At 40.9% G+C, this 26,752-nt stretch overlaps 1 protein-coding gene across 3 annotated transcripts in view; it reads right to left on the minus strand.

The window, feature by feature from the left end:
* Positions 1-26,752, minus strand: part of C18H12orf42 (chromosome 18 C12orf42 homolog) — a 136,640-nt gene that overhangs the window by 28,491 nt on the left and 81,397 nt on the right. For all 3 annotated transcript variants that reach the window (XM_059245373.1, XM_059245375.1, XM_059245374.1), the window contains exon 3: positions 26,444-26,555. In XM_059245373.1, the coding sequence (XP_059101356.1) occupies positions 26,444-26,555 (112 nt within the window). The remainder of the gene's footprint in view (positions 1-26,443; positions 26,556-26,752) is intronic.

Consider the following 26,752-nt stretch of genomic DNA (forward strand, 5'->3'; position numbering starts at 1 on the left):
AGAAAATTTAATCTCAATGTAAACCTAAATATGATCTACAAGGACAGCCCTTTATACACACAGAGTAAAACATTGAGTTTTCATGATTGTCTTAAAAATGACAATCAACTAAGAAAACACTTGAGCCCAACAATTCTAATATCTCAGTCCCAGATGACTTCTGCAAACTCCCATCACTTTATTGGACTGACACTTTATAAACAGAAGTACCATTAATATGAGAAACCAGAACCCAGTCTTCCTTATATAGGTAAGGGGTGGGCTATGCCAAATGATTCCTAAAGACATCATGGGGCATGTCGATAAAATCATTGCTAGGAGATACTCCCTTGACAGTGAAGTTCAGGGCGACTTTGAAATGGAAGTCTGGGAACAACGCAGGGAAACTGCTGATTTAGCATGTTTGAATCCTCAGCAGCAGAATCTTGTGGCAGTTCCAGAAACTCCAGCCAGCAGGCGTGCTGAAGCAGGCGTTCAAGTCCAGCCAGGGCTACAGTTGGGATTAGCCTGCAATCCCAACTCTTTCTCAAATCAAAACATGTAGTTCAGTTGGTAAAGTGCATGAGATTCTAGGTTCAGGCTCTAGAACAGACACACACACACACACACACACACACACACACACACACACAAATCCTCAAGAGACCACACAAGCACCAAAGGCATGTGAGTCTCTATGTTACGACCCTGCATGATTTTTCTACTATCACTCACCAGCATTGGAGAAATCGTGTCAGACTCTAACAGCACAGTCTACCTACTGTATCTTCAGTAATGCCTGTACCCTGCAAGGCGGTGCTGTGGGTTCAGCTGTGGCGAGCCTCATGAACGTGTTAACTTTCAACAGCTTATTCCCGTGAATGTGCACTTACCCATGAAAGGTATAATTGACATATAAGTACTATACACTCTACAAACCAAATCTATCCCACTTATATCCTGAAAAACCCAAAATAATTACAGCTACAGTTTTGACTTTGGCTAATCAACTTTGTGGAGCCAGGTTGCTGATGGGACTCCCTCACTGTTCTGGAGTCAAACAAATGTTCAGAAAAAACATTCGATCCAAAAGCCTGGTGCACAGAGAGGAATTGGGAGGGGGCGAGGAACACATCAGTACAACGCCAATTATGGCTTAGGATCCCGTAGAGTGATCAAGGAAAACCACACAGCGTGAGGCCAGAGTGATAGACAGAGGTATATAATAATCTGAGCAGGCTCCCCTGCCTCTCCACTACATCTCCTGATGTCACCATGTTTCTTCAGAGAGGAAACCATAGAATACCATGATTTCAATGACAGGGCTGAAATCAGATGAAGTGCTTGCTGAGTACCAAGGTAATATTCGTTAGACTCTCACAGAGTGCCCGTCACATAACAGAGGCCCAGGACCAGTCATCATTATATTCCCAGAAGCCAGGATTCCAAGGCGCTAGTTCACATAAAAAGGAAATATAAACCCATACTGTAAAGAACACGGCTTCATTTTTCAAAACACTGAAGTTACAGTAGATGTCCCAAAAGTCTAAACTCAACTGTGGAAACAGGAAATAAACAAAGAACGCAAATAATCATCCCTCTTTCAGGCAAAGAACATAAACTTGTTTCAAGATCATCTTATTAACTAAAAGCAAATTCTCAGAGATGGCGGTACAAAATGTAAAAAAGAATAAAATCAAGCATAAAACTCTTCTTCTATTGCGGATGCCAAGCCTCTGGGCTTTTGTGAGCCCACGACTGTAGCCTGGGTCGGGGAGGCTGTCTCTGTAAGGTCAGACCTGGAGACCAATTTAACTGTAAGTCAGGCGGTCGCCAGCAGTGTCTGGACCTGTCTGGACTGTGACTTCAGAGCCCTAACGTCAAGTGCCACTTCTTAGTTATAATCCGAGTTGCCGAGTGTGAACAACTTCAGCTTGATGGACAACTTGTCCTCTTGATGCCCCAAACTGCCCAGGTCCTCTCTGATTGACAACTGGCCTCCCTCCATCCTGCTTTCTTCCAACAATGTAAAAATCCCCCAAGTTCCAGCCGGTACCTCCGCAATGTTCATCTTCCTTTCCGCTCCACTGCCTCAGACCCACTGGTGAAGGGGAAAAAAAATAAATAAAAGAATTCCCAGGAGCTCTCTGTAGGAGCTTTTAGGATCCTGAATCGAACCCAGCGCTTATCTTAACTTGCCTAGGAGAGATTTACAAGCAAGAATAGAACAAACAAGAAGTAATTTAAATTTTAATTTAAAACCCTGTCTATTTTCTTATCCCTTATCAAACTGCCAGCATTTTGCCTCCTGACAATGAGCAAGTGTCACTGGCATAGGCCAGACCCTACCCACAACCCAGGAATCTCTTTCATCTAAACCCCTGATCCCTTTAATAAACAAAATACGAAAAGGCAGTCAAAATTACGCTGTGCCTTTATAAAAGGAGGCAGGGAAATCCTCAGAATACAATCCCCTCCTTGTTATTCTCCAATGCCATGTGACTTGGAGTCATTCTGAAGGATAAAGAGACACGGGCTGCCACTAGGTCCCAGCCATGACTTCCCCAGCGTTCCCAGCCTGGCCCATCTGTTCTCCAAGGGCCACATGAATGGCATATGTCAAGAGAGTCAGAGCTGTGCAAACTGCCCAAAGAAATCACTCAGCCAACTTCCCTTTGCTTCCACAGCTTCAGAGATTGCTGCTGAGCCAACCACCATATGGCGAATAATTAGTTTTTGACCCCACTCAAGAAAAATGTCCACTTCATTGCCAAGCCTTAGCAATATGTGCGTTAACAAGCAGTGGGCACTGAATGCCTATACATTCACAGAGGTGAGAATGTTCTTTCCTTTTTTTTTTTTTCTTTTTTTCCTTTTTCGCCTTCAAGCTCTGGCCTCTTTTGCTTTGGTCCCCTTTAACAAGGTGACGGTATGCATAGCATTCAGGAGTAAACTGTATTTTCTTTCTTTCTATTTTTCTCTTACTTACTTTTTAAATTCTGCAACCCAACAGGAAACGGATTATCACAACTAAGTGTCTTCCTTTTATCTGCCTTTCTAAAAATGATCAAATCAACCCATATGAAAATCAGAATCCTTGAGCTAGGTAATGGGATGCATATACAATATTGAATCACAATATACTCTGTGACCAAGCAGAATGTATTTATTTGGCCTCCTTAAATAAACTCTTAACCTCCTCTCTATACATTGGAAACATATCAAAGACTTCAAGTGTGAAAATCAGAGAGTGTTCAGTGTCCCACTGCCTTAAGGATAGTGTTCCCAGGAGGTCATCCATAAAATGTGACTATCTTTGAATCATGATCAATTAATGAAAGTGCAACATGTAACTTTAAGAATCATATATGTCCCTTCCATGATTCAAGATAAAAATGTATGTGTTTGTAACCATTTTTGATTTGTCTGTTTATGGAGCACTGACTGCCCAGGCCCCGCCCCCTCCGTTTTGATGCTGACTGCTTTCTGACTTTGGCCTGGACATTCTCTGCATGCAGACATAGGACTCCTGGGAAAAAAACAAGACAGAATTAAAATGTTCCCCAGTGCAGGTCTCAGAGAGCCCAGCCATTGATCACTGGTTCTCAAGTACCTTTAGCGTGCAGACCATCATACCGTAGCAGAGGAAGCCTCTAAAGGCCCTCCCCCAACAGTTTGTAGCTGAAAAGGAAATGTTTTTCCAGAATAAATCAAAGGAGAAGTGTTAACTTGATGAGACAGATAAAAATCTTACAAGAAAATGGAAACTGGAGCCAGACACAATAACTCCTTTCTTTCTTCTTTTTCTTTCTCTTTCTTTCTTTCTTTCTTTCTTTCTTTCTTTCTTTCTTTCTTTCTTTCTTTCTTTCTTTTCCCTTCTCCCTTCCTTCCTTCCTTTCTCCCCCCTCCCCCCTTCTGACAATCAGAACAACACCCCTAGTACTCAAAGCCCCCAGGAGGGAACAGAGCACATCTGCTCCCAGCACTCTCTTCTCAGTACCTAGAGCTCAGTACCAGCTGCAAGTGTTCACTGAGCAAATACTTCAGACAATATGGAATACTGTAAGCAGCAGCCTGGGAATTAGGGTTTTTTTTTTTCTAGATTTGTTTGATAACCTTAGCTGGAAGGAATTATAAGCTGATATTGAACATAGCACCCAACGGCACCTTCAATTCCATCTAATCATTATCATACTCACATCTGTTTATCGTTTTATCTTTCTGCTCTAAAATCACGGGGCAAGCATGTTCCACTCATGGTCAAAAAGTACCTGATCAAGTGTTTTCCACATGTTTATATCCAGAACACTTGGAGACATTGCACAATTATGAAATCGCACCCCCTTCTGCGTTCTAAAATTCACCATCAACCAAACTCTCTCTCCTTTCCCTCTCCCTCCCCATCTCTCTCTCCATTCCTGACCTTCTGTTACCTCTTGTTCGCAGAGAGCAGGAGAAGGGAGAAATACTCCCTCTTTTGCAGCATTTGGTGGGTTAAAATCAAGTTGTACAAACCGCCCAATGAAATGCACAGTAGGTTATCCACAAAAGATGACTGCTTGAAATTATGATCAACTAATGTATTCTCAAATCATCAAATCCATTCAGTCCCAGGGATGACAGGAGCTTTAGAGTTTAAGGAATTGTTAATAAACACTGATTTGGAACTAGGCATAATGGTTCACACCTGTAATCTCAGCACTCCAGAGGCTGAGGTAAGAGGGTCACTATGAGCCAGCCTGGGCTACAAAGTAAGTTCCAGGTCAACATGGGCTGATAAAATTGCTCTTAACAGAAGTACTTCTGTGGCACAGCTAAAAATAGCATTCTCCACGTTAGCCCTAAATTGTGTTAGGCTGGTTGGAAACTGTTCAAAGCTATAGACAAGAAATGTACTCAAGGAGAAGCCCAAGAAAAAGTGTAAAGTCAACTAGAAATTAAAAGTAACCACCTGCAAAAGTGATCTTTCCTCAGTGCTATCTGGGTAGGAGTCCCTTTGCACACAGCAGCGGAAGCTTATCCCTATCTGACAGCTTAGCAAGCCCATTTGGAGGAATAAGGACAAGTAATAAGGACCCTGGTCAGGAGCACTGTAGAAAGTCTGGTGGACAGAAGATTTGAATCTGAGATATGGCTTATCACATGCGTATCTCTCTAGCTGGACAAGCTCAGAATCTCCACACACTCTAACATCTTCACACCAGTCCACGCCCACAATCCCCACACACTCTAACATCTTCACATCAGTCACTCCCACAATCCACACACACCCTTCACACCAGTCACTCTCATGATGTGCACACACTCTAACATCTTCACACCAGTCTGAATTAATATTCTTCCCTTTCTTCTCCGTGCTCACTAATGGATGGCTAAATGGCTGCCTTGTTTACACCATTCTCTCCACGTTCCTCTGCAAAGCTCTATTCTGTTGAGGGAATAGTCAGGGTCAAGTCTATGGAGGATGGCCAAGGCCCTCCTACCCATGGGAGATAAGCTTGGAATTACTGACTTGCCCTGAAATTCTCCTTTATAAAATAGCCATGGTCAGGGTTAAAATATTACCTCCTGCAGGTCTCCATTGAGAAGCATACATTTTAGACGGAAGGAGATGTATTTTTATTCCTTAGCCAACACTGCATACCTTCTCTACTCCCAGCCTTATCCTCACACTCATGGAGACTGGGTCTTCCAGAGTGAACCCCTTCACTTCCCAAGTCTCTCTGTACCATCCGCCCACTCCTTTTCTTTCCTCTTTCCATTTCTAAGACTCAACTAACCTCACATGACCTCCCTGGACATTTGTCACAGGACAATGTGTGTGTTCATGTCCATCTTTCTTTGGAAATGTTGGCCTCTTCTGCCATATCTATAAATAACTCCTCTTTAAGCTGTAATACTCTGTTATCTCATCTTTTTCTTTCCCTTTACCATGAAACATGCAGAAGGATGGGACAGTAATCCAATACAGTGGCCGCCAGCTTGTGGTAGGAAATGAACATATGAAATATGTGGCCAGGACAGGGAACTACCGTAGTAACAATTCTACTATGGCCTTTTGTCCTGAAGATGCTCTCTTGCCCGATTTTACTCTCTCTTTCTTTCTGGTATATCTGTCTGTCTGTCTGTCATCATAATGGCATACAGAAAAGCACATTTTCATGAAAACAACCTAGAATATTTCTAGGAAATATTATTTCTAGCAAGTAATTGTCTATATTTCATCATTTTACTCATTTTAACACCACAAATAGATTAGACTTGGAAGATTTTCTGTTACTTAATTTTCACAATTGAAACAACTCAAGACAATTATATTTGTATTTTAGTTCTTTAAGGCAGGACAGCATACTAATAAACACACATTACTGAGCAAATTCAAATGTACATTTGAATTTATAATTCAAGAATGTGCCTCAAGTAACTCTAAAAAGACTATGATAAGATATAGAAGACTATGTATGACTTTAGAGTTTCAAGAGATAAACCAAAAGTATCTTTTGCGTTTAACAAATCAAATCATTGGTGTGCAATAAAATTCCCTTGGTGGTGATTCAGAGAAAGCAGGGCAGGTGCCTTAGAAGCTGTTAGGAACTATCTAGCACGCAATGGAGAAAGCAAATGGACCTAGAAAGATGACGGAAGTTGAGATCTTGAAGACTGTCTGGCTTGCAGCCTTGGGAGAGTTTCCAGCCACAGAACAGCTCAGAAGAACCTTGGCAGACTCTCAAGGCTCCTGGAGTTGAGGAGAAAGGGGGTGTGCCTGTGGAGATTAGCATGTGCATGGTTCTCAGGGAAGGATGCTGGGGACAGACAGCTGAGGAAACCTGCAAAGCCTCCCGGACTAGAAAGCCTCAGAGAAACTAAGACTCAAGTAGGTAAAGATGTAAACAATGATAATGGGAGCCATGCTAGGGAGATGGCTCCTTCGAGGAAATGCCTGAGGCATGATGATGAGGACCCAAGCTAGAGCCCCACAACCCATAGAGAAAAGGCAGGTGTGGTGGCATCTACTTGTAAATCCAGCACTGAGGAGGTTGAGACAGTCAGATCCCTGGAACTCACTGGCCAGTTAGCTTAGCCTCCTTGGTGGTTTCAGACCAATTAGAAACCCTGTCTCAAAAAAATGGCTCCTAAGGAATAAACTCTCAGAGTTGTTCCCTGGTCTCGACACACATGCTCATGCATCTGTACATATGTGCATGTACACACACACACACACACACACACACACACACACACACACACAAAGTCATATACATACAAGATAAAAACCAAAATTCTATGAAATATGTAACAGCAAGACAACTCTATCCAGGATTGTCAGGGAAAGTGCAAATGAAGAGAAGACAGGAAAGAAGTGACAAGTTAGATGTCCTTCAGTCAATGGCTAAGCAGAAAATGGAATGTAATTCAGCAATACAAAGGATGGACTATTAATTTGAGTAAGAAGTTGGATGATTCTCAATACACAAGATGAAATAAGCCATTCACAGAAGGTCAGAGACTGTGTGTTTCTATTTGTTCAACATTCTTAAAAAGATTAAAACCACAATGACAAAAACCTGATCAAAGAGGTGAGTAGAAAATGGAGGACATGTGGGAGGTTTTACCAGGAGGTGCTCTGTACTTTGATTATAGGGATGATTCCACAGATCTGCCTGGGTGTTAAGCTCAGAACTGTATGCCAACAAAGTCAATGTTATTAGTTGACAGTTAAAAACAAAATTAAAAGATGGTGTCAGGAAAAAAAATATAAAACAAAATCAAGAGTTGGAGACAGTAATTGCAAATATGCAGTACTTGATAAAGAATTCATTTCCACAATGAAGAACTGTCAAAACTCAACAATAAGAAAAAAAATAAACATTCACAAAAGAAGATATGTGGATATCAAATTAGCATGTGAAAAGATTCTGTACATACCGTCATCAATATGCAAATTAAAACCACCTGCTCTGACTATGGCACTCTTCAATAGAAGGAAAATGAAAACATATATCCACATAAAGACTTGGAAAACAAATGACAACCTCAGCTTCATTTGTCATAGCCCAAATGGAGACAATGCAAGTGCCCCTAAACAAGGGAATTGATAAACACATTGTGGATGCCATTCAGTGGAATGGTGAGTAGTTCAAGAAGTAATGAACTTTGGATACAAAAACAAAAAAAAAGCAGCAAGTACCTCTCACTCCCTGACAAAGGAGAACATATTATATAATTCTACTGTTCTAAAGTTCTGGAAAATGGGAACTGATCTGTAACATAAAACAGAGCCACCAGTGAATGCTTAGAAAGCTTTTCTAATTGCTGTGATAAAACACCATGACCAAAAGCAACTTGTAGGAAAAAGCATTTGTTTGGTCGTATGGTTCCAGAGGGATAAGTGTCCATCACAGCTTAGAGGCATGACCGCAGGCAGGTAATGGTAACTGATGCAGCAAGCTGGGAGCTCATATTTTCATTAACAAACACGAAGCAGAGATAGCATACTGGAGATGGCACAAGCCTTTGAAACCTGAATGCCAACTACCAGTGGCATACTTCCTCTGGCAAGGCCACACATGCTAAACCTACCAAAACAGTGTCACTAACCAAAGGCCAAGTATTCAAACATCCAAGTCTATGGGGGAGATTCTAATTCAAGCCACCATATATTCTGTTCCCTAGTTCTCATAGGCCTGTGACCATATCATAATGCAAAGTACATTTAGTCCAACTCTCAAATTCTTCACAGTCTTCCAGTAGTAGCACTGTTTAAAAGTCCAAAGTCTCTTCTGCGATCCAAGACAATCTCTAAATTGTTTTTTTTTGTTTGTTTGTTTGTTTTTTTTTTTTTTGGTTTTTCGAGACAAGGTTTCTCTGTGTAGCTTTGCGCCTTTCCTGGAACTCACTTGGTAGCCCAGGCTGGCCTCAAACTCACAGAGATCCGCCTGGCTCTGCCTCCCGAGTGCTGGGATTAAAGGCGTGCACCACCACCGCCCGGCAATCTCTAAATTGTATACATTACTGTTCCAAAAGAGAGGGATGAAAACATAACAAGAAAATACTGCACTAAGGCAAGACATAAATCCAGAAGGGAAAATATCAAATTCTGTGGTGTCAAAGAGCTTAGATAGCTCCACTCTACCATCTTTGCTGACTGAATCATGCATCTCTTTCTTAGGCTGGTTCATCTTCCTGCATGCAGGTCTCCCTGGCAGATATATCATGACTCTCCAATATCCTGATGTCTCCAACACAACCAGGTTTTACTTTCACAGTTTTCATGCAACTTCCTCTCGGAGCTTCTTGCCCTTCATGTAGGGATTACCCTGCCACACAGTGCATGGCCACAGAGGCTCTCTGAAACAACAGAGGAGGATTCTGTAACCCCTTTATTCTTGTACCCTTCAGGAGTCTAAAACTAGCACCATGTGGACAGCACTGCCAACTTCAGCTACCAGCTTGAGGTGAGCCTTGGCTCCCTTGAACCACATTTACAACAGCTTTTGTTCATTGTTGTGTTATAGGGGTAGAAAAGTCCTTAGGCCTCTTAGCATGGAGTGGTTTTGCTCTAAGGAGATCCTTCTCTTATGCCAGTGCAGATTGGGCCTCACAGGTCTTGGCCACAGTGTTAAGTTCTTGGTGATCTTTTCTCTTTAACCTCTATAATTGTATTTCTTTCTGCTTCACTCATTTTTTTCCATTATAAACCTCCACACCAGTCATTAATAATAATCATACCACGGATTTAATATTATGCTTTACTGAAATTACCTCCATCAAAGAAATTAGTTCATTACTTTTCAATTTAACTCAGGCAAGTGCCTAGGACAAGGGCAGAAAGCAGCCAGAGTGTTTGTTGTAGAATATTTTAAAGTGTATCACTTTTGTTTATGCTACATTTGTTTAACTCTGTGAAGCTGTGTTACTGTGCCTGTCTAAAATACCTGATGGTCTAATAAAGATCTGAACAGCCAAGAGCAAGGCAGGAGACAGGATAGGTGGGAATCACAGGCAGAGAGTATATATAGAAGGAGAAAACTGGGAGGAGAGATCTAGGAGCAGCCAGAGAAGGAGGAGGACTTCAGGAGCTAGCCACGCAGACACATAGCAAGCCACAGAGTAAGAGTAAGATACAGAAGTAAGAGAAGAGGAAAAGCCCAGAGGTAAAAAGTAGATAGGATAAGCTAAGTTAAGGAAAGCTGACTAGAAACAAAGCAAGCTAAGGCTGGGCATTCATAATTAAGAATAAGCCTCCATGGGTGATTTATTTGGGAGCTAGGTTGTAGGCCCCCCCAAAAAGCAAAAATAGCAAGTGTTTGTCAAAATATCACAGGAATGGCCTCTAGACCAGTTACTAATGTTGTTCCCCTGTAAAATCTCTTAATCTGAGCTTCAACATTGCACATGCCTTTCAGCTCTGTCTTTCTGCCTGCTACTGGGATTGGCCAATTAAACTTGATTTATAGTGTTCAACCACTTTTCTTGTCCAATGTTTCAAAGTCTCACATTCCTCCAGAAAACATGGTTAGGCTTGTCACAGCAATATCCCACTCCTTGGTCCCAACTTATATACTACTTTTCTATTGCTACAATAAAATACCATGACCAGAAGCAACTTATAGAAAGAAGAGTTCATTTGGGATTATGGAAACCTGACAGCTGGAAGAGCAAGCTGAGAGCACACATCTTCAACAGCAAGTGTGAAGCAGAGAGAGTATACGAGGAATGGCAAGAGGCTTTCAAAACCTCAAAGCCTACCTCCAGTGACATACTTCCTCCACCAAGGCCACACCTCCTTAACCTACCCAACTTACCACTAACTGGGTACCCGATAGTCCACCATCTGAGCCCATGGGAGCCATTCTCATTCCAACTATCACAGACACGTAATCAATGTTACGTATAATAGCATCAACTTTACTTGTCTGCTTCCCTGTCTGTGGGATGCTCATCTAGTTAACAACATATTGTTCTTGACTATATTTTGAGGGCATTTGCAGAAAAGAGTAGTGTTAGCATCAGTAGATTAAAGAAACCATGGGATGGAATCATCCTATTCCTAATTTGTTGAGGACAAAACAAGAAAAATATGAAAAGGGGGAGGGGAAAGGTCAGTTTGCTCTCTCTGCTTAAGCTGTGGGCCAGTTACCATCTCCTACCTTAGGACATTGAAGTCACTGGTTCTGTGGCTGTCTGTGACTTATACCAGTGGCCTCTTCCATGCTGTGGGCTTCAGTCATCAACTGGGAGCTACATCACTGGATTCTTTGGCTCTCATGCTTTCAGACTCTGAAATCACACCATTGGCTTTCCTGCTTCTACAGCTTGAAAGTGGCTTATTTGGGGGGCACCCTGCTCTCTATAACCATGGAAGCCATCCCCATAACAAATCTCCTGGAATTCATTTGTAGGTAGTTACGTAAATAAATAACAGACAGTGGGGACACGCCTACACCAAGGTGACTGATTTGCAGTCACACCTGTATGTCCAGAGATCTTCCAGGTACTTAGAGTACTAAGTTGGAAACCACTGACACATGAAGAACCAGAAGGACCATCAGACACTCAACATACTTGAAAGACTCCTCAATCTAATATAATTCTCTAACATATAAAGGTTGTTCAGATGTTTGAGTGATTTTTCTTTTAGACCTTATCTCTTATTACATTCAATCTGGAATAAGTTATTTCAAGAGACATAGACAGAGATCAATACTTTATTGAGTCTTAAGATAGAATATACTCAAAGAAATGAATAGATAAGTCAACTATCTGTTGAGTACCTACTGTGGACTAGGCACTATACTAATTATTCTATTTATAAATTCTCACCCAATCTGCCCTAATGTGATATTATTGCTCCATGATATAAAGGAAGAAGCTTATGCTAAGTTAATTAGGAAGACTGTAAATTTTACATACAACAACTCTTTTCCATTTCAAAAAAATCCAGACTGAAAGATTATATGCTTTTTCCATGTCTGTGTAGAAACAAGCCCACACTTAAATTCCATAATGGACACTACAAAATGGAGATATGACTGGACAGCATTAGATTAGAATGATGACATCAGTTTCTGAGGTTCCACACTGATAGGAAAGCCTCATTGTCTTGTCACCATGGTTTCTGCTCTTCTTCCAGATGTCAAAGAGAAAATAACCAGACAAGTGCTGGGGCAGATTTGAATGAGTTGAGAATTCTGCATCCTCCCACTGTCCGCAACTTATACCACACAGTTCTAAGGAATTGTCAGGCACATCTCACCATTCAGAACACAAAATAAGAACGTATAAATGTACAAGAATAGTAACCTAAATCCAAGTGGAATCATCATTCTCAAAATATCAGTGTGTTATGCTAATGCAATTTCACAAAACAAACTCCAGAGTTCACATACGCAAAAAAAACAAATCTCTTCTTCACCAAGAACCCTATCAATGACCCCCCAAAATGCCATCTTCCCATAAGAAATGGGGATTTTAATATTTCCTTTTCATTTGTAATACATGCATTTAAATCACAAAATTAATTCCTTTTGATTGACTTCTCTTTGATAAAAATAACTCAGTGTAGCAAAACTAAAACAATGCTGTAAAAGGGAAAACAAGCTAAACATTTTCCATGTCAAACAGAATATTTATGGAAGTCATCATGTGATCGAGTATTCTGAAAAGATGCCATGCAGTTAGCCAAGGTTCGCTTTCTGACATGTATTTGAAAGGTATTTCAGAAGCCCAAGTTTTTGGTTATGCTAAAATTGAAATGTGGGGGAAAAGTTTGTCCTCCTCCAAGGCTATTAGTTTTAACAACACAAATTTATTAAATTGACACCATCATAAATGCTAACAATTACTAATATTCATAAGCTCTGAATGTCTGCACCCAGAAGGAAAGGTTTTTGTTTTTTTGTTGTTTGTTTGTTTGGTTGGTTTTTGGTTTTTCAAGACAGGGTTTCTCTGTGTAGTTTTGGTGCCTGTCCTGAATCTTGCTCTGTAGACCAGGCTGGCCTCGAACTCACAGAGATCCTCCTGACTCTTCCTCCCAAGTGCTTAAAGACATGCGCCACCACCACCTGGCCTGGAAGGAAAGATTTTCATCCTTTTCATCTTTAAATAAAATTAAGAAACAGTCGATAATCTCAAGCATGTTATCCAGCATCATTTTATGTGACATTAGGGGAAAGCAGAGGGCCCTCCAATATTTGTACAAATTGGGTCATTTCCAGCTGTTTTCATCTTCATTCAAAAGCGAGAATAAAAGCAGATACTTGGATCAAGACAGAATTCCAGACAGATGTGGTGGCTCACACCTGCTTTGCCAGCAGCACTTGAAAAACCAAGGCAGGAAGAGTTCAAGGTCAAAGCCCGTTTGAACAACATAATGAGACCCTAAAAGAACTCAAGGGCTGAGATACAGGTCAGTGGTGCAGCACTTACCTAGCATGAATAAGGCCCTGGGCTCAATCCCCAGCACCATCTCCAGAACCTCAAGCACAGAGGTAAAGAAGAGTGCCGTTGACACTTCCCAAAGATACATTGTAGTACAAAGGTAGCAGATGAGATGGCTGTGATGGTGGCCAAAGAAAGATGTTTACTGCACTCTGAACATCTTCATGCACAATTAAATATGAAAGTTCTACACAAAGGCTGAGAAGGGAGGGCACAAGTAGCTAAGAAGGCCCATACGGTCCCTTCCCCCGCTTCCGAAGCTTTCATGCTTTAGTCTTCTAATCTGTAACTATATTCTATCACTGCTTTTCTACCTGAACATTCCTCTTAGAGAGTGTAATCCACCTACAACCTGTATGTACTATTCAGCCCACACACCTCCCTGATCCAGATGGTGGAATAAGCCCTCAGCCTCATTGGCTCCATCAAACTGTTTGTTGATGGAATCTGAACTGGAGGCATGGGGACCAAATCAACTCTAAAGCTCTGGTAAGCCTCAAGGACACTGCACATCATGGGCTGTGCGTGGCAGACCATGCAAATGGGAAAGAGGAAGGTCTACAGAAAGCTAAGAGTGAGGTAGGTATAGAGAGGGGCAGAGAACAACCTTAGACAGAAAGAATGAAAAGGACAATAAAATCACAACAGCTTATGGGGAAGGAGATGAACCTGGGAGAACAGACGTAGGTTCTACTTTAGGACTAGTAAATCATCTAACTTCACCACACTGAGTTAGTGTGGCCTCAATCACTGGCCTTGCTCTCCTTGACCTCCACTTCACATGTACAACTGGAGAATTAATGGTGCTCCTCCCAAGGATTTTAGGAGAATTACATAAAACATGCTTGTGAAGCAGTTTAATACAACTATCAATATGAAGGATGTAAGAACTATTAGTGCACAATAGTTAGAAATGTAACACTTCTCTAGATGTTCTATGCTATAAAATGGGGATAACTGTGGACCTTCCTTTATAGGGACTAAATGAGTTAATACACATAGAGTCTTCAAGGAGTATCCGGCACATAGTGAAAGCTCAGTAAACCTTCCAGCAATACCACCACTATTGAGGATGTCATCATCACTTACCACTGTCTCCATCATCATTAGCCCAGCACCACTTTTAATAATTACCACTTTCAAAGATTAAACCATTATTCATAAAATGATGGAATGATATTTCCCTCTGTGCAGGTGTTTGTGACTTTTGCATTCTGTACTAGGGCCATTTTTGTTGATGAACCTATTCATTATGAATCAGGGGCAATACTTTACTTCAATATAGCTCTTTGGTTTTATAGAGACAAGTCATCCATGAAAGGAATAAGTAAATGAAAGCAAATGTTCCCCAAGGGGGAAACACATAATTCAATGATAGTAAAGTCAAGTAGGTATAAAATTGTTGAGCTATTAATATAATATATATAAAGATTTATTGAACTGCATTGTGAAGCTGTATAGAAAGATAATGTGATGCTAAATCAAAACATTAAGATTGTACACACTGGGAGGCTGGAGAGTTGGCTCAGTTGTTAAGAGCACTTGTTGATCTTGCAGAGGACCCAGGTTCAATTCCCAGCAACCACATGACAGCTAACAACTGTCTGTAACACCAGTCACAGGGCAGGGGCTGGGAAGGGGTTGTCTAACACCCTCTTCTGGCCTCCATCAGTTCTGCATGCATGTGGTTTGCAAACATGCATGCAGGCAAAACAACCATACACACACAACAGTTGAAAATCTTAAGAAATATTGTATATACTTTAGGACTGCGACTCTATAATAGCTGAGTATATACAGAGCCTTAAAAAAACATTGATGAGTTTTATTTTGTGTTATATTCGTTCGTGTGTGTGTGTGTGTGTGTGTGTGTGTGTGTGTGTGTGTGTGTGTGTGACATAGCATGCATGTGGAGGTCAGAAGTCACAACTTTGTGAAGCGGGTTCTCTCTTTCTACCGTGTGTGTCCCAGGGACAGATCTCAGGCCAAGACTCAGTGGCAAGTGCCTTCACCTACTAAGCTGTCTCCCTGGCTCACAGTGATGAGTTTCATCAAGTTAGGCAGATGGCAGGATCTCTGATTCCATTGATCATGCTTTCTATAGTTAACTGAATAGAAATAACTGCCTGGTGCACTATTAATTTGAATCTCCAAATGTTAAGTACTAGAAAGTACACACACACACACAAAAAAAAAAAAAACCATCATTTTTCTTTCCAGACAGAGTAAACCAATAATAATCCTTTCACAGTTTTAACTGTGACTATACATCATTAAATATTATGTTAGAATTGGTCAAAGCCTAAATCTTTAAATAAATGATGTCCACATTAGTCTTTTTCTGGCTCATATATATGCCAGCCTATAGTGTCTTGAAATAAAGCAAGTCATAGGTAATTAAGAAGACATTTGGTTCTGCTCTGGAATACTCAGTGTGGCTTCCTGGCACTCCTCCAGAAAGCATATGCTTCCAGTGACCTAGTGATCCCAGGATGAACTCCCCGATAGGCTCCCTCTCTACGCCCAGACTCTCAAAGCTAACGGTCTTGTCAAGTCTACTAGAACGTTAGATTTTTATCTTAACACAGCTAGAGGTTAAAGCAAAAACTAGTTCCTGTGGCACTGATAAATAAAGATAAGTTTCAAACAATAGAAAACAAAAAATGCATTTTGCTAATGTGCACCGTCGTATCCTGTCTTAATGATGCAGAAGGGGGGAGAATGAACTCATTGTTACAGAATCAACTGATGAGAAACACAAAGCAACTTCGTGGGCAGCCCCTCCCAGAGCTGGCCTCACAACTCCACTAAGGCTCTTTTGAATAGTCCGCAGTAAAGCGTCCATGTGGCAAAAATTCCTGAAATCTAGCAGGATGCAGAGAAAGTTGACTGTTGGAAAAGCGGCATGAATGTCTAGCCATCATTTCTGGGTTTAACCTCTTCCTTCTTCCTAAAATCAAAGTCTGAGAGAAACCCTAGACCATGCTTGAAAAGGCATTTATTAAAAATGAGTTCTGTCTTGGTCTGTATTGTTACAACTGACTAGCAGAAATTGGATAATTCATTTCAAATGTTTACTCAAGATTATGACAAATGAGATAGATATATGCAAATAGTGGAGCAGAGTCAGTGATACTATTTAATTTTCAGTTAATATCATCTAACATTATTATTGCTTTTTCTTAACCTTCAACGTTCAAAGAAATTACAGTCCACCAGATATAGTGTAACAGTGTGTGAACAGTTTTCAGTAGTGTGCATTGGCCAACCATGTAGTAACAGTGTTTTGCTATTAATATCACATAGAATAACAAATTCATTTCATCCTGAAAAGCATACTCTAGGAGCAGCTGAACCATGGTAAATATTTAAATAGCACTTGATTTTTTTTTTCAAATACTACGTGTTACAATATACGTTCTGTTAAGCAAACTAGTTCATCTGACATTGGTAAATATGAGATGATTTTAGTATAATGTGATAGTTTGAAAACTGGTTTTTTCATATGTAATTTTTCTCACTATCTTAATGTCTGAACCACCTCTAAGAGAAGTGTGTCAAGAAGCAGGCACAGGAAGGCTTATTCTGAAGGATTCTGGTGGTTCACAAAGTAATACCAAGAATTCACCAAAACTTCTGCACTACAAAACAAACAAGTTTTTCTCCAGCCTACAGAATAGGAGAAAATACTTTATAGCTATATGCCTAACTGAGGATTAACATCCAGAACATACAAAGAACTCAAAAAAATAAAGAATAAATGGACTAATGAAACAAATAGAAAATTTTCAGAAGTACAAATGGCCAATAAAATTATGAAAATGTCCACCATCCTTAGAAATCAGGGAAACATGAATTAAAACTACATTGAGATTCTACTCTGCCCCTGTAAGAATGGCTATAATTAAGAAAATAAGTGACAATAAATGCAGGTAAGGATGTGGAGAAGAGAGAGATTTGTACAATAATGGTAGGAGTATAAATTGGCCCAGAAAGTACAGTCTGGCAGTTCCTTAAAACAACTTAAAACAGAACTGCCATGTGACCCAACTCTACCACTCCTGGGTATAAACTGAAGGACTTAAAGGTAACATATCACAGATACCACACACCATGCAAAACTAGCCAAGTCATGGGATCAAACTAAAAATCAATCAGAAAGTGAATGAAGAAGGAAAATGCATACATGCCCAATAGAGTTTTATTCAACCATTAAAAAAAAGAATGAAATTATGTCATTTGCTGGAAAGTGGATATAGACATCCCATTAATTGAAATAAGTCAGATACTTGCATTTTATATTATAATACCAAAATTAACATGAGATCTTGGAGGATAAGAAAGAGGAGGTTATGGTTTAACAATAATTTGTTTTTATGCCAAGTTGGACAGAAATCAAAGTGTCTGGGTTAACTAACTACTTGTTAGCTCAACACAACCCTGGATAATTTGAAGGCCTCTCAACTAAGGAATGGCTCAGATCAGACTGCCTCGTGGCCACGCCTTGAGGAATGATTGATGTGGGAGGGTCCCGCCTACTGTGGGTGGTGCCACCTCTGGAGGATCTCCTGCTTTGGCTGGTGGACTATAACCTCAAGAATGAAAAAAATAATAATAAAATAAAGGAAACCCTGTGCTCCCCAAGTTGGTTTTGGTCAGTGTCTTTTTACAGCAAACTGGAGCAGATACCTTGGAGCTGGAGAGAGAAGCAGTTTTAAGCCACCCAATGTGGGTGATGAGAATTGAACTCTGGTCTTCTGCAAAAGCAGTGAGGGCCCTTGGCCACTGAGCCATTTCTCCAGACCTCTGGATGTTTCTTAAGTCTTAAAACTTGCAATTTCGTACATAGGAGTAGACATTTAATAGAAATTACATTAGATATAGAGACTATTATAGTGGATAAATGGATTGATGTTATTCACTGTTCTGAAACAAAGCATGTCAACATATGGGCCGCTCTTTAGATCTACACTGGTAGATACCTAGCAGGGCTTTTAAATCGTATACTAGATATCCCTTTGCTGACAAACCATGCACTGTGAATGCTCTGTTGCTACAGAAGTTCAAGAGAAGTGTGTCTGCCTGTCTCCACAAGAAGGCAAAAGAATCTTGTGTTTAGATGTCACTGTGGGCCCAAATGTCATGCCCTGGATGAGGCTGCACTATGTCACACAATTGATCCTGGCATGTGTGGCTGTCACATTATGCTTACAGAACTTGACTCGTCACTATTGTTTTGATCTGTCAGACAGCTCAGAAATTGAGGAACCACACTTTTAGACAGAGGGCAAGAACAATGTGACGAATGCATGGTATTAATTGTCACTATAATTGATGGAGGAAAGACAATTGAACCTTAAAAAGGCCAAAAAAAAGGTCAGATGCAAAATAGTGCATATTTTATCTTGCTCGTTGTTCCTAGAATCTTATCGACCCACAAGTATACATACATGTATATATGTGTATTCCTATATGTACACTTATTATTTGAAAGTAGAAGGGAAGCCAGAGAAAGGGAGGAGACACACAGAGCAGGAGGATAAAAGGAAGAGGTATTAATGACAGAAAAGAGGGAGGGCTGAATACGGCCAAAGCACATGCTACATGTTAGGTTTCAAACTTGGGACAAATGGCTGAGGTGCCTACTTAACATATCAACACAGTCCTGGCCACCAGTTCTTCCGGCACCCCTTAATCCCTATCCTGCTACAGGGTCCTCCTGGCTGGCATACCCCACCTGCTCCCCTAAACTTCTCCAGCCCCGGGGCTCTGCTGCTCTTCTCTATACAATCCAAGCATTCTGGGCACCCACCCTCTCTGTACCTTTGGCCTCCTGTCTGCTGCACATGGTTCCCCTCTCCCCTCTCCCCTCTCCCTTCTCCCCCTCTTCCACATGGCCCAGCTCAGTCCACTCATGTCCACTCTGGACCCTCCCCGACGTCCCTGTCTCTGACTATGCTCTCCCATGACTATATATAATAAAGCTCCTCCTCCACCACACCTAGGAGCAATTTTGTCCTTTCATTTATTTCTTTTTCATTCAATATATTTGAAAGAACTTTTCTTTCTTTATGTGTATAAAGAGAAAGTAAATATGACTTATTCAGAAGAACACATCAGCTTATAAGGAACAGAATTGTGGAACATGCCCACCCAACTTCAAATCCTTTTCTACTCAGGCCCAACTGTATGTCTTCCAAAGATAACTGGAAATCTCCCAGATATTTATGCCTCCAAATTTTGGATGCTTGAATCCTCCAAGTGTTTCCTTACATTTAACCTCTCAGAGATTTTTTTTAGTATGTACTGTACTGATTTTTAATAGCCATTCACCTTCCTTTTTAAGACTATCCGTCCTTCTGTTAAGACTGTCACTATTTTTGTAGTATTTCAGGGCTGCCTGTGTCATGAGTGATCAGTGCCCCCCCCCCCGCCAATATGGTTTTTCTCATTGAGGAATGTGATTTTTTCAGAAAGCCCTGGTTGTATAATCATAGACATATGTGATTTCTGAACCTAGCGAGAACACTGTCCCTGTCATTTCTAATACCTCCTAAAAGCCAATTTACAAACAAGTATAAGGAAACTAATCCTGGAACCCATGAAGTATTAGTCCCTGGAGAATAGAGCAGAGGATGTTCAGTGTTTGAACCGTGACTGAGTAAGTAATATGGTGCCGCAATGCTCATCAGTACCTCTCCGAGCCCAGGACTTTCCTCCCCAGAACCTGGATTTTGCTCCCCTTGGATAGCTGTTGTCTTGTTCTCAAACCATTTCTCTGAACTGGAATAGGAAATCATCATGGTTTCTATTCTCTGGCCATGGGACCTCATTTCTTTAAAGAAAGGACAACGTATTCGGAAACATTAAAACACAGGCTCGGAGCTTTACACAATTCTCAAGGACACAGTGAGCCAAGCTTAAACAAATGAGCTGTAGGCCAGGAGAATCACCAACTGGCCAAGCACCCGTCTACATTGTCTCAGCTCTGACCCAGTGAGATACTGACTGCCCTGACTCATTATTTTATCAAAAAATGGAGGGGATAATAGTACGACTTCCCCATCGGGTTTCTATGACAATTAAAATGATAGTTAGCACCTAATTATGTTCAGTGAGTGTTGCTTGCTGCTTATTGTTTAAACAAACATTGTCTTGGTGATCCTACCCCAGAGAATACAGAGGTGTTGAGTTTATGAAAGTGAGACATTAAACATAGTCAAGGCGAGCACACTAGCCAAGCCCTTCCCTACCTCTCCTCAGGGCAGACGCCTTTCACTCTGCCTGGCCTCGGCTCTTATTTGCAATGTAAAGAACTACAATGTGCTACTTTTCACTCAGCAAAATAACACAGAACATAAGCCCCCAAAGACATCCTAAATAATCCACAAGTCGTAGCGGTTAGTTACCATGCAGCACAAGCAAGAATTCTGCAAACTAGGAATGCGGAGTCCATCTTCTGGAGGAGTGGACCACCAGGCCAACTGCCATGTTACTCACAAAGTGCTGTTCCCTTTGTTCCTCCAGCTTCGCGGAATTCAAAAACAGAGTTGGGGGGAGGAGTGAGCACAAAGGCCAGGAGGCAGCAGTGAGTGAAGGCTACTGTGTGTTATTAATCCATGTGATTAATCCAGCAGGCTAAGGAAGACCGAAGAATCAAAACCTGCATGGTTTTGATCCACATGGATTAGAAAACGTTGCTCTCTCCCTTGCCGGTGCCTCCTTCGCTTTGTGCTTGAGTTTCATTCTTCAGAGTCTGGCAGGCACAAAAAGCAGAGAGCATTCACAAGGGGACTCAGTGGCACAAGCACTTTGACAAATGTCCTTCTCCCCTCCCTTTCTGGGACACACTTCCTGAATTTCCCAAGAACTAAGCCTTGGGTTTTTATTTGCATCATTTCCTCCCCAAAGCTGAGCAACTGGAAGCAGTCCCCCAAATGCAGATGTCTGCCAATCCATGAAAATTAGTTTTGTACCAAGAGGTGAGGTGTCAAAGCCAATCCCAAGCTCTGTAGCGGTGACAAGGATACAGACATATTCCAGATCCTGGTGGGAACCCCCCCTTTGGAGTGAGCACTCCTATGAGCCCCCACCAGAATCTGAGCATGTTCTCACAAGCTCGTGGGGGTGGAATGGAAGCTCTCAGTTGTGCCAAAAAAAGAGCAAGAAATCTTCAAGAAAGAGACAAGGGCAGCAAAAGAGGCAGGGCCAGGTGGTACCTTCTTCTGTTGGTTACAAAGTGATTCTGACGTATGTGTCAAGATACGTGACAAGCTAAGATAGGAAGCAAAATGGCGGAACAAAACTGGGGCTTCTCTAGGAAATCAATGTGGTCTTAGCAGAGGACTCACCAAGATTTATAAGACTTGTAGAGAATGAATTCCGCTGAGACCGTCCTGAGTGCTATGTCGACAGAATGGCGACTCTGGCAGGAAACACAAAAATCTTCCCCAAACCTGTAGATACATGGGTCATGCCTGGCTATGAGCTCTAGGAAAAATTAGGGTTCCAGCTTAACAAGGTCCCAGCTCTCCTTCTCCCTTTTCTGTCCCTGTCTTCCCATATTCTCCACACTCTGCTTCCTCACCCTACTGCACAGACAGAGGTCAACAGCTGGGACAGTGCCTCTCAAGTGACATTCTGTGGTCACCAGGTCAACATCAGTTGATAGAGTTCATCAGAAAGCTGCGTGCTTTGGTGATCTCCTTTTGGGATAACTTTATACTTTCTTGCACCTGTAAGACTTTATCCATATAGTTTTCTTAGGGCTGCCCCAAGTGCCCGATATGGAGCTTGATATAGAGCAGCACTTACTATGTGCTATTGAACCATGTCATAGGAATCTGTCTCAGCCAGAAACCATGGCCTTTAGATGAATTCCCCATCTCCCTACTGAAGATATGTTTATCTGTGTAACTCCCACTGGAATTCTGAATGTTGGAGAACACATGGTCTGTGGCAGAGAGAGCTTATCAATGTGACAGTCGTCATGTTTATCTCTACGAGTGTGGTTTGTGCTCATGTCTGTGTATGTCTCTGTGTGCGTGTGTGCACACACTTGAGTGTATCATTATCAGCATCTATATCTATTTGTATCTCCTTCTCCACCTCCACCCACTCACATTCTCACAGCCATTGCATCCCTCTGCTCCAGGTAGGTATACAAACCACAAGGTGATGATCTCTTAAAGTAGATGGGAAGAAGAACATCTTTGGCTGTGACTTCAGTGCCGCCATGTAATTGAGGACAAAATCCAAAACTCTTCCGTGTGACTGACAAAGCTCCCAACCCCTCAGCACCATTTACTTTTCGTTTCAATTCACACAACACCTTCCCTTCTCCAGAATGAATCTCAATTTTCTTAACCACCATACATTATTAAGTAGCTCCAAGTCTGCTGTATTCCCTCCAGTGCACTAATTAATCTGTTTTTCATTTTTCTTGAATTTAGTTTTCAAGTTTTTGAAAAATTGTATAGAAGCTTCTTCACTATAAGATTTACTGAAATAAAATTTGCATAGTGTAGAATTCACTGATTAGTGTCCCACTATATGCCTCATCAAACATACAGGTCTATAATCATTTTCACAATTAATATTTAAACTAACATTCCAGTCAACTCAACAAAGCCTCTCATTAAAAAAAAAAAATTATTCAACCGATAGCTGGATAAACCGTGGTAAATCCATGCATCACCACTAACACCATAGGTCTGAAATGCATTATACTGAATGAAGGAAGTTAGATTTAGGAAACTGCATGTCGAATAATTCTATTGATATGAAAGTCTAGAAATGAGAGAACTATGAAGATATTAAATAGCCTGTCTGTCATCGGAGTCTGCGGTTGGGCAGGGACTGGTTACTAAGATACATAAGAAAATTCCCTACTATTTTTCTTCATAGCTTTTATTGTTATCTACTGTAACCTTGGTAATTTATTTGTTTACTTATCAATTTTTACCTTACTTAAAAGCACATTTCAAGAGGACAGGGACCGGACCTGTCTTTTTCCTGTATATATTTCCAAAAAGTAGCCTGATGCCAGTTACCTGAAGGGTGTTCAATCATCCCTTATTGGGTAAACTCATGGTAGTGTAAATGTTCTCCCACATCAGCTTTTGATCTCAGCCCTCATCTTTAATCCATGCTCCTGTCCTGTGAACATGTCACCTCTGGTTGTTCCTTCCCTCTAATTTCATAAACACACCATTTCCTGTCATCTTTTTACCTGGCAACTATAATAGCTTCAAGAGTAGATTTCTTGCCTTTAGACTTGCCCTTCCATCTGTCTTTAACTGCTACTATAGACAACTGAATCACATCACATCCCTGTCTTAAAGAAAAAGGCAGTGATTCCCCCTTCCCTATCAGCCAGCCTTGCTATGGATCTTCCATCTTTCAAGTGTCCAGTTCAGATCCCCATCCTGATACAGAACCCAGAACTCAAACGCTATTCATTTGTCCTAAGGGTTACATAAAACCAAGTATGTGTCTCAGCCCTAGAGAGTCCCTGATGACTAACTATCCCCACCCACTGGTGTCTCTAGTCACAGCTTACATGAAGATGTCAGGTCATCAAGTTTAAGAAGAATATTAAAGCACTTAGAGCTATCAGCAGAAGTCACATGACTTTAAAGCAGGGCAATTCTCCAACAGTTACAGTCATAGCCTCAGCTCTGAAGATTCTCATGCACTGGATTTTGAAATCCTACATGTTTCAGACAGATATAGTCGCCATTTCTGATCATCCTTGATATTTTGAAAAGAATAAAGATGTTGGTATTTACTTTTATTGACTTACACCAATTGCCTGAAACTGAGTAAATTCCTTAACAGGGTCTTTGTATAATACTAACAAGAGTGGGATACATCAAAATCCACTTTAATATATGCTACCAAACCCCTGAAATATGAAAGCCATACTACCATTGTCTTTTAGTGTCCAAAGGGGACTAGTTCCTGGACTCCTTGTTCATTGGCACCAAAACTTGAGGTTCTCCATGTCCCTTGTATAGGAAGGCACAGTACTTGTAAATAACCTACAGGGCTTCCCATGCAGTTTAAATCATCTCTGGATTACTACCAATACCTGATAACAACGTATGTGCTATGTAAATACTTGTTATATCATATCATTTAATATAATGACAAGACTGAAAAGTCTGCATATGTTTAGAATAGAGGTACTTTATCATAGCCATAAATACATTTTGAGCTGCAGTTGGTTCAACCTATAGATATAAAGCCTTGGAGAAAGATCTCATCAAAATTATACAATCCAGAACATTGACACCATCATAAAACCCTGATATCCAAGCATATGTAAGAAACTAATGAAGAACCAGACCAACCCCATGTTAGGCTTAAAAGTCATCTTATAGTAAAGACAAACTGGGTTCATTCCTGTTTATGAAAAACCTCTGTTTTTCAAGGAGTGCCACTCCCCAACCTTAACTACAAATGTTTCTGTACTGCCTGTTCCAGGAATGGCAACAGTGTCTTTGTTGCCATTGTTGACCACCTATGACTACCTTGTTATGACCACCTGTTACTTATGATTACCTGTTACTTATGACTACCTTTGTCATGACCACCTATGACTACCTTGTCATGACCACCTGTTACTTATGATTACCTGTTACTTATGACTACCTTTGTCATGACCACCTATGACTACCTTGTTATGACCACCTGTTACTTATGATTACCTGTTACTTATGACTACCTTTGTCATGACCACCTATGACTACCTTGTCATGACCACCTGCTGTGATTGCCTTGCTTTGAACCCCTGTTATGTTCTGCTCCTGCAACCCCACCTATTTTCCCGCATTTGGAAACCCTTTACCCCTGAGCTCTATGAAATCCTTGTCTTCCTCGTATCCAATGCTGACCTCCTGAACCCCATCTCGGGTGGAGGCAGCCCATGTACACAAATTAAAAGGCTTGCTTTAATTAATTGCTGATTTTAATTAATTTAGCCATCTTTGGGATTAACACTATATGAGTATATTACATAAGTAAGTATAACTTAACATAACATATGAAATGAAAACATAACAGAACAAATGAAAACTTTCTAACATTCAAAATTGATAAAATGACAGAACACAAATCAAAGCACAACCACCACCTGCTTCATCGATCATTATAAAATTATTGCTTTTTCTTAGATAATAAATTGGTCATATGACTCATTTCCCTTTCAAGTCATGGAAATACTCCTCAAAACGGAGTTTATCGATAGTCCCCAGTGGCATAACAGTCTGCAGTGGAAGAACACAGTAGATGAGAACATAACTACACATCTCATTGGCCTCGCCAAAAAATTATATTCCTGTAAAAAACTTGTTCGCCATCAATTTAGTTTGGAAAACCGTCCCCAGCCCTGCCTCTCTTTCTCTTTACCTCTCTGTCCCCACTCTAAACACACACATTTGGTACAATTCAGGTACAGTTTCCATTGCGGACCACCTAACATGCTTCATTTTACCAGGCACTTGAGACCCAAATTTGGCCAGTCAAAGTCATCAGACATAATGTAAAGCTATGTATGTATGTAAAGGAAGAAACAGGGTCTTACTTTGGTTTGCTTCCTTTTGGATTTTGAAACAGGGTCTCACTATATAGCCCTGGGTGGTCTAGAACTCTCTATATAGAACAGATTGGCCTCAAACTCAAAGAGATCCACCTGCCTCTGCCTCAAGCTTTTCCTTTTGAGATCATCAACTCTAAGAATAATGCATACCTCTGGCTACAATTTTCTACCCATTCTGAAAGCGAAAGCAACAATTAAATAAAGCCAGTAATATCAGTGGGATAAAACCCTAGTAATGTCCGTGGATCCATGGATCCAGCCAAGCCTTGAGCCAACCTCCCCCTGGATTTGCAGACTTCACAAACCAATGAAGGGCCTCTTTCATCACCAGGTTGGAAGGCACTAAAGGGTGAAAGCTTATGATTTTTGCCTGTATACTCTATAGCTTCTTTGGAAACCGTGAATTTCTCTGGGCTCATTTACCTGGAAATGGTAGAAAATTTAATCTATCCATTTTATGTGATGCAGAAAAATTCTTCATGTGAGTCACAAACCTGGAGCAGGGCGAGGGTGTTTTTTCACCACGAGGGCTAGACTGTGAGGCAAAAAGAGAAAAATAAAATAAACCAAACGATGTTAGGTCTGTGACTCTACAAACAGGGCCCCCCACCTACAGCCCTTACGTCACTAAATGAGTGACCTTGGAATAGCACGTTTGTCTCTATATTCTTGAAAAGTTATAATCCTGAAAACAACTACAATTGACTCCTACTGCATACAGCACACACATAT

This window comes from Peromyscus eremicus, chromosome 18 (genome assembly GCF_949786415.1).
Source record: "Peromyscus eremicus chromosome 18, PerEre_H2_v1, whole genome shotgun sequence".
NCBI lineage: Eukaryota > Metazoa > Chordata > Mammalia > Rodentia > Cricetidae > Peromyscus > Peromyscus eremicus.